Below are 9,844 nucleotides of genomic sequence, written 5' to 3' on the forward strand. Positions count from 1 at the left end.
GGACTATGGTAATTTTTTTCCCTTCTCTTCCTCATCTGAAAGCATCAATTCCAACCAGATACATTCCTATTAGTGCGGTGTTTTCTCTCTCTTTCTTACCTTTCTGAATTAGTCATTATTTACATGCAACGCGTGATGAGGCTCAATAGGCTATTTATTATCAAGATACAGTTTATCCTATTCAGTGCTGTTTCCTCACATCTCATGCAGAGGTGCTGGTGTTGGACTGGGGTGGACAATGAGAGATGTTACACAACACTGCATTATAGCACGACAGTTTATTTGCAATCACAAGCTTTTGGAGTACTGCTCCTTCATCGGGTTAAATCCTCTGATGGAAGTGGATACGAGTGCAGTGGTGTCTATGAACATCATTGATGGCTGAATGCGACTGAGGTGAAAGCAGGATCATGCATTAGTAAGGAAAGCACCGCTATTATCACCCCTTCATTGATGGGAGCAGCTTCAATCATCATGGCAGCAGATTCACATCAATTTCATGGGGCCAGGAGAGGGATAGATATTACTGGGACGCCCATTCTAAGTGATCTGAGTTGACAGTCACAAAGTCTAGTATCAGACTGAACAGATGAATTATTTGCCATTTTTGGAAATCCTGCACAAGTCATGAGTGACAATGGTCCATAGTTTCTGACTCAAGAATTTGAGGAGTACCTGGAAAATCATGGAGTCAGACATGAGAGACAGGCTCCGTATAAACTTGTGACAAATGGCCAGGTGGAGAGATTCGTATAAACCTTGAAGCATGCCTTAACGATCTCGAGGCCGGGAGGAGGGGCCCGATAACTGGGCGGCGACTCAACATATTCCTCAGCATGTACAGTGCATTCTATTATAACTCAATAGCTGCATTCCTCTGTGACCTTACATTATAAAAAATCGTGCTACAGAAAACTGCTATAGGAAATCGCGCTGTAGAAGATCGCTACAGTAAATTGCTATACCCATTCAGTAAAAAGTTCATATTATCCAAAAGGCATCCTCAATCCGTTAATCATATTATAATCAATTCGCGTTGATGAAATACGCGTTCTACCAGAACTTCCTGTACATGAACACTCCACATGCGACTACCCAGTGCTCGCTGGCGTCCTTAATGCTCAACCATCAGCTAAGATCCATGTCTGATTTACTGCAGCCAGAAGAGACCATAAAGGTGGTACAGTGAAATCAAGGAGGACAGATTATCAGAAGGGTGGGAACTTCATGGCAGGAGGGTATTCCAAGGAGGAGACACCGTGTTGGCCCCAAATTATACATCTGGGGAAAATGGATCCCAACAGTAGTGGCAGTAGTTCAAAATGGGACCAGTGGTGTCTACTGACTTATCTATCTCTGAGCCAGGGTTAGCCATTCCCAGGGAGGAAACAACACCGGTGTCACAGGGCAACAACAACCATTCAGACAGGAACATACCTGTGGAACAACAGGATCTTCTGAAAGCCAGAAGGCTACACTAGAAAAGGTTCCTGAGAATGACAAGACAGTCTTCCAGGAGTCATCATGCCCAAGAAACTGATTATGTCAATGTAAACTACAGAAGGGTAATTTTCCTTTTCCAATTTTTTTGTAAACATTCCGGACAATGAAAAAATGTTAGCTACAATGCTTGTATAGTAACTACAATAGTTGAATGCATACATATTGATAACGGGAGTACGGATATAAAGGGGAGGTCTGTTATGTATGTAGTTGCCCCTTTAAGACTGCGGGTCAAGTGACCTAGAGGTGAGAGCTAGATGGCCAATCTAGGACCAACTGTGGAATTGAGAAGATGCACAATATAGTATCCCCTGTTCAAGTTTATGCTCCATCTACCTCCTGGTCTATTTGTGGTTGTGGTGAACGATAAACATAACATAATCTAATGAATATCTACAATATAAGCCCAAACCCCTGCTTGCAAATCTACATAGGAACAGGCACAGTTAAGGAATAAACTTTTTTTTAAAAATTGCAATTTGCCAACTAATGAACAATTGAACAATGAGGACCAGGCCTTTATGAAATATTTATATGAAAGTTTGTATTATAGGAATATAGCACTGCATATTTTGCTTGAATTCCGAAGTCCCTAATCAATACAAACAGCTTCTTCAGACCAACAGAGACTTTTACTTAGTTCCTACAGATTTGGATTATTTTATTAGAACTTTCAACAAGTTGATAACTGGAATGAAACTAAAGAGAGAGCAAAACAAAAGCAGCACTATGCGGAAGCTTTCAAAATACAAAGCTGTCTGCTGCTCAAAACCTAGTCAACTCCAGTAGAGTCTTTGTTTTCTCTTTTTTCAACATTCTGTGTAGTTTGCTGGCCAGCAGCAGCGTCCCTTAATTGACCAATGCAACATCCAACCAGATGCCTGTCCTTGAGCATAGCAATATCTTGGTGCTGAAACATCTACAGAGTCCTTGAAGCAGGAATTAATCTGTATATCTTTCCAGGCCAGCTTCTGACAGTAGATATCTGTCTTATGTTCTCTTCCTCTGTTTAAGAACAAGTTGCTATTCAGAGCTCAAAGTCGAATTCTCAACGGCAATTCACAGTTCCAAACCAAAAAAATTAGAACAATAATTATGGTTTCAACATGGTGACGTTCTACAAGTTTTTGACAATTATTTCAATCTTGGAACAAAACAAAATGAAAGAGCAAAATTTAACAGAAGACCAGGAGAATCTGTAGATAATTTCATTCATAATCTCTACAGATTTATGAAAAAATAATGACAATGGTACTTCAAAGTCAGAATTCTTAAGAGTCAAATTTGTTGGAATTACTGAGTCTTTATCAGATTTCTTACAGGACTTTGGAATAAACCTTTTAGATGCTGAGCGAGCAACACAGATCAATTCTAAGAGAAGAGCAACCTTATCAGAGGATATCAACAGAATCCATTCAGTCCTTTGGATATAAAAACCCCAAAGACACGAGGAGATAGTTCTATCTGCCCTAATGAGTAATAGGAGTCATTGTTCACATTATGAGCAACCTCACAGACACATGCAGTGGTCATTATTTAAAAAAAGCACATTTAATCTGTACAACAAGTAATTTCCAGAGGACCTTTAGAAGTAGAAAACACAGCGCAGCAAAATGTCAAAATAGCTACATGCACAAATACATTAGTGAATTAGAGCAGGATACAATAGAAAAGATGAAGGAATTCCTAGGGGAAATAAGGTGGCCAAGAAGATATTTATGTCAATGGTATCTTACTAATTTTAAACCTGATATGAGGCCAATGTCACTATATTATCAGGTAGTATATGATGGCTGAAGGAACACTTAATAACCTACAACATTATAACTAACAGATCCAACATTCATAACTCCCATGATTAAAGATTTGCTGCAAGCAACTCTACAACATCAGGGGCGTCAGATAATAAAGAACGCGTACTTCACAATCAAGAATTCTCACTTAAATACATATCTCAACCTTGTTTAAATGATGAAATGAGTTAAAATTGTTAAGACAACAGATAAGAAACAGCCAGTCATACCTCAAATTTGTAGAAGGTACAACCGCTCATAGAACAATAGGTTAAGGAAACATCAGTTGGCAAAAAACTGGTTAAACGAAAACTAGTAAAGATTTCATAGTTTCCTAGGCTCATCGTAGAGCCCCAAAAAGCAGAATATGTTGGCATTACAGAATTGTTTCAATATTGTCAATAGGATGGAAACCTGTGACTCTTCAGAGTTGACTGAAGTTTTTGAGAAGATTTGTAGCTCAGGTTGAGGTTTTTGATGTAGGTTTGCTGGCTGAGCTGAAAGGTTCATTTCCAGACGTTTCATTACCTTACTAGGTAACATCTTCAGTGGACTTCATGTGAAGCAATGCCGAAACTTCCGGTTTTCTATTTATATGTTTGGGTTGGTGATATTATTTCCTGTGAAGTCACTTCCTGTTCCTTTTCTCAGGGTTTGGTAGATGGGGTCTAACTCGATGTGTTTGTTGATAGAGTTCTGGTTGGAATGCCATGTTTCTAGGAATTCTCGTGCATGTCTTTGTTTGGCTTGTCCTAGGATGGATGTATTGTCCTTCCTCATCCATATGCGAGGAAGATTAGGATGAGGAAGGACACCACTTCGACTGGGACAATACATCCATCCTAGGACAAGCCAAACAAAGACATGCACGAGAATTCCTAGAAGCATGGCATTCCAACCAGAACTCTATCAACAAACACACTGAGTTAGACCCCATCTATCACCCTCTGAGAAAAGGAACAGGAAATGACTTCACCACAGGAAATATCACCAAAGGAAATGACATCACCAACCCAAAGAAACCCAAACATATAAATAGAAAGCAGGAAGTTTCAGCATTGCTTCGCATGAAATCCACTGAAGATGTTACCTAGTAAGGTAATGAAACGTCTGAAAATTGACTGAAGTGTTTTTCATTTTCCTATCACTATGAAAGAATATGAGGAAATGCAAATAATGAGAAAGCTAATGAGCAGCTTTCCCATACTTGGGCTCACTGATGAGTTTTAACTGAAGTTATTCAGACAACATAGCCTGGAGAACAAACTGTTACGGATGTTGAGAAGACACAAGATCAAGTAAAACATTTATTCTTCCTTAAAAGAATCATCAGTGTCAGTGAAAGACAAAGCATCATTACTAAGGTCATCATAAGAAAGAAACTTGCATCTGATTGCTGGAATGCAATACCCTAAATCTTGTTCAAGACAAAAGCCACTTCTTGTCAGATAATCAAGTGGTCTTCCTCCCTCATACTGGACCCTTTGGAAGACAATCTGAGAGAGAAATGGTGGCAGCAAATCTACTTGATCTATCTATCATCAGGGGATTCTGGTGGTTATAGAGTCCTGATAATCCAGGTCTCATGAACAAATTATTTGTTTATGCAATTCTTGGGCCATTTAGTTATAGAATCATAAAGCTGTTCAGCATGGAAACGACCATTTGTCCAATACATCTATGCCGACCAAATATTCTAAATAAATAGAGTCCCATTTGCCAGCATTTGGCCCATATCCCTCCAAATCCTTCCTATTCATATACCCAACCAGATGCCTTTTAAATGGTGTAATTGTACCAGTCTCCACCACTTCCTCTGGAGCTTATTCTAAATACGCACCACCCTCTGCATGAAAAAGTTGCCCCTTAGTCTCTTTTAAATCTTTCATCTTTCACCCTAAACCTATGCCCTCGGGTTTTAGACTCCACTACCCTGGGGAAAATACCTTGTTTATTTCTCCTATCCACGTCCCCCAGATTTTATAAACCTTGAAAAGGTCACCCCTCAGCCTCTGATGCTCCAGCGAAAATCGCACCAGCCTATTTAAACTATTCCTATTGCTCAAATGCTCCAACTCTGGCAACATTCTTGTAAATCTTTTCTGAACCCTTTCAAGTTTCACAACATCCTTCCGATAGGGAGGGAGAACAGAATTGCACACAGTATTCCAAAACTGGGCTCACCAATGTCCTGTCCAGCCACAACATGACCTCCTAACTCCTATACTTGATGTACTGACCAATAAAAGCAATCACACCAAACACCTTCTTCACTATCCTATCTACCCAAGACTCCACTTTCAAGGAAATTTGAACCTACACTCCAAGGTGTCTCTGTTCAGCAATACACCCCAGGACCTTACCATTAAATGTATAATACCTGGCCTGATTTGCCTTTCCAAAATGCAACCCTTCACATTTATCTAAATTAAACTCCATCTGCCTCTCCTCAGCCCACTGGCCCATCTGATCAAGGTCCCACTGTACTCTGAGGTAACCTTCTTTACTACCCACTACACCTCAGATTTTGGCATCATCTACAAACTTACTAACCATACCTATATTCACAGCCATGTGGACTCAGCACTGATCCTTATGGCACACCAATGGTCACAAGCCACAAGTCTGAAAAGCAACCCTCCACCACCACCCTCTGTCTTCTATCAGTTCTGTATCAAATGGCTCGATTTCCATGTATCCAAAGTGACATAACCTTACTAACCAATCTACCATGGGGAACCTAGTCAAATGCCTTACTGAAGTCCATATAGATCACGTCCACACTCTGCCCTCATCAATGCTCTCTGCTACTGCCTCAAAAAACTCAATCAAGTCACTGAGATATGATTTCCCACACAAAGCCATGTTGACTATTCCTAATCAGTTTTTGCCTTTGCAACTACATGTACATCCTGTCCCTCAGGATTCCCTCCAACAACGTGCCCACCACCGATGTCAAGCTCACTGGTCTATAGTTGCTTGGCTTTTCCTTACCACCTTTCTTTAACAGTGCCACCACGTTAGCCAATCTCCAGTTTTCTGACACCTCACGTGAGGCTATCAATGATACAAAATCTCTGCAAGGGGCTTAGCAATGACTTCCTGGATTCTCAAATTCTAGGTTACACCTGATCAAGTCCCCGGGATTTATCCACATTTATGCATTTAAGAGTCAAGCATCTCCTCCTCTGTAACATTGACATTTTCCATGATGTCGCTACTTATTTACTCACATTCTCTGTCTTCCACATCCATCTCCATAGTAAACACTGGTTTAAAATACTCATTTAGTATCTCCTCCATCAGCTCCAGTTCCACACGTATGCAGCCTTGCTGATCTTTAAGGGGCCCTATTCTCTCCCTAGTTACTCTTTTGTCATTAAATGTATTTATAAAATTTTTCAATGGGCTGAGAGATAAATATGAAGCAATGTGTGCAAAATTTAGTTTAGAAACTAATTTTGACACACTAACAGTTATAACCCCTGTTTCACACTGAGAAATCACGTATCAACATGACCCAATACATGGCTACAACAATTAGTCGTCTTGCCTGAGGGAGGAACCAAGCAATTCTTATTTTAGTACAGAAGTTGTATCTTTTTAAAATACACAAGCAAATATCTTTTCTAGCTACTCATGGTGCTATTATTTGTCCATTGTAGCAATATTTAAAAAGTATTTAGCAGGCAACTTCCTGAAGACAATGTCCAGTCTAGTACTATTCCTCTGCCTTTCATAAAATGAATGCAATCGAAGCCCATAATAGAACAATTAGCTTAAATGGTCTGAAAGAAAATCCACTTTCAAAATCAATGCACATTAAAACCGTACCAAGATATTCGGGAAAATGATAATGCATTCTAGGAGATAGGGGCCTGGGATTTACCAACAAGAGTATCCTGAAAAATATGGAGTGATAAAATAGTATCAAAATTATAGGTAGCTGAAGTCTAATAACCAAAGAGGTAATTTCCATGGTTATTGCTTCCTTGACCAACAAATCCTGTATCAAAATACCAAGATATGTCAGTATCATTGAATGATATACCACAAAAGTTCATTATCCTGTGCTGCTTCTTTGGAGTACTGATTAGTCCAACTCCACTTGTTATTTTTATATTTCTATACTTTTTATTCCATATCCAAATATTAATCCAATTCCACCACCCCATCAGGCAGTGAATTACAAATTACAGCAACTTACTGTGTAAAAATGATTTTTTCATGTTATCGCTGGTTCTTTTGCCAATTATCTTAAATCACCTTCTGGTGACTGACTGCAAAATTTCTGATCACAGCTTATGATTTTGAATATCTCTATCAGATCTTCCAATGATCTTTTTTGCGTGTAAAAAGGACAATCAGATGTTCTTGAGTCTTGCCTTGTAATTGAAGTCTTTGCCCTCAGTTCCAATCTAGTAGATCTCCTCAGAGCCCTAATCAAAGCATTTTGACATTCTCCCCAAAATGTTGTGTCCAAAACCGGACAAAATTCTTTTGCTGGCATCTAACTATGACTTTGTAAAGGGTAAGCTTTGCTACTTGCTTTTGCAGTTCATACACGTTTAGATAAAAAAGGATACTGTATACCTTTTTAACAGCTTTCTTACTGCCACATTCATGAGGCCAAATTTGTCAAACAGATGACAACCTCCACACTTGGCTCAGTTCTTAGAAATTAGAAAATGTTAGATTGACCAAACTTGCATCTATATAGCATCCTCCAATGTCCTTGGGGCTTCTGAAGTCAGATTATTTTAAAACAAATTAAAAATATTTTTACTTATTTTATTCACAAAGCAGCCACAATGCCTTAACAAAATTTCACAAACAGCAGATTAGAGAAATGACAAATTCATTTGTTTTGATGCCACTCAATGAGGAATCTTGGCCAATACTTCATCCATGTTCTTTTCCAAAAACAGCCATGAAATATTTATGTCTACCTGAACTGGCTGGCAAATCTTAAGTTTAAATGTCTTGTTGAAAAGGTGGTACTACACTGAAAGTGTCAGTTTAGACTAAATGTTCCAGACAAGCAGAGTAAACTTTAAATTCAAGTGAGGAAAGTTTCAAGTTGTTTAAATCATATGGAATGCCCTTCTGACATATTTCGTTCTGTAAAAGAGGCAATAATTTTATCTAAAACCTAGATCACACTTGATCGGTTTGAAATGAAAATGCTCTGATTAAATTACATCAACTGACTTAGCAATGCACCCACATCTGCTTTACCGAAAGTTGGGGACTTACCAGTTTACTCATAGCACTGACATTTCTGACTAATGACCACAAATAATGTGTGTTTGATATTACATCTTGTGTTATACAAACATGTTTTTTTTCCCCCTGTTTGAATTGCTAATGTTGTTAAATCAAATACCAGCTCAACAAGGAAAGCAAGCCCCTCGGGGTTGTGTCAGTCATTTGTTGGATCTAGAAAAAATGGCCTAGAAAGATCCTACTGCGCAACTTGGTGAACCACAGAAAACCAGCTATAGTTCATGCTGTTGTCGCTTTTGTTTAACTATCCTACAGTATAAATGTACAGAACGTGTTTTTTTTTAAAAAGGGTCTTACCATCCATTTTTTGTAATTCCACAGTAAATAAAATCCAGGAAATGCGGCACTAACGACTGGTGATTATGTATATAAGCAGCTCTCTATGTGGTGACTTGGCAGCAGTTTATTGGACTAACAGCTTGTGCAACTAGAGCCAGCAAGTAAACTGCGATGTCACATGATACTGTTACACCAATTGCCAAAGTAGTTCAGGTGCATTGTTGATTTGCATAGTTTCCAGAAAATGAAACAATAAGAGCAAGGAAGTCAATGTTTAAATGCTATAGTAAATTTTATGCTTGCAGTATAGATAATACTTTGTTTGAAACTAAATGATAATTAACTTTCTTTTCAAAGTTTATATTATCAAGACGTAAAAACAGAAACGTGAAAGTAACAGGTTAATATGGACACCTCCACATGTTCACGTTTGGTTCCAGTGTTTCCTCATTGAATACAGATGTGCGCCAGAGAAATAGGAGCAAGAGTAGGCCATTTGGTTCTTTGAGCCAGCTCTCCCATTGGGCGGCACAGTGGTTAGCACTGCTGCCTCACAGCACCTGACACCCGGGTTCAATTCCAGCCGACTGTGTGGAGTTTGCACGTTCTCCCCGTGTCTGCGTGGGTTTCCTCCGGGTGCTCAGGTTTCCTCCCACCATCCAAAGATGTGCAGGTCAGGTGAATTGGCCATGCTAAATTGCCCGTAGTGTTAGGTAAGGGGTAAATGTAGGGGTATGGGTGGGTTGCGCTTCGGCGGGTTGGTGTGGACTTGTTGGGCCGAAGGGCCTGTTTCCACACTGTAATGTAATCTAAAAAAAAAGATGATCATGGCTTGTCAATACTCAGTTCCTGCTTTTGCCCCATTCCCTTTAGCTCTGAGAACACAAAGAACTATACCTATCTTCTTCTGAAAGCATTCAACGCTTTGGTCTCAACAGCTTTCTGTGGCAAAGAATTCCATAGGTTAACTACACTTTGGGTGA

At 39.3% G+C, this 9,844-nt stretch overlaps 1 protein-coding gene across 7 annotated transcripts in view; it reads right to left on the reverse strand.

The window, feature by feature from the left end:
- The window catches only part of fndc3a (fibronectin type III domain containing 3A), a 216,312-nt gene that overhangs the window by 110,693 nt on the left and 95,775 nt on the right, over positions 1-9,844 (reverse strand). Inside the window, exon 1 of one of the 7 annotated variants that reach the window (XM_043700403.2) lies at positions 8,880-8,977. The exons of the other annotated variants lie outside the window; for them this stretch is intronic. Within the exon in view, the coding sequence (XP_043556338.1) occupies positions 8,880-8,886 (7 nt within the window). The 5' untranslated portion in view covers positions 8,887-8,977. Of the gene's footprint in view, positions 1-8,879; positions 8,978-9,844 lie in introns of those variants that run through there. 7 annotated transcript variants of the gene reach the window in all.

Source organism: Chiloscyllium plagiosum, unplaced genomic scaffold (genome assembly GCF_037043375.1).
Source record: "Chiloscyllium plagiosum isolate Xiang-an unplaced genomic scaffold, Cpla_swu_hap1 HiC_scaffold_12, whole genome shotgun sequence".
NCBI lineage: Eukaryota > Metazoa > Chordata > Chondrichthyes > Orectolobiformes > Hemiscylliidae > Chiloscyllium > Chiloscyllium plagiosum.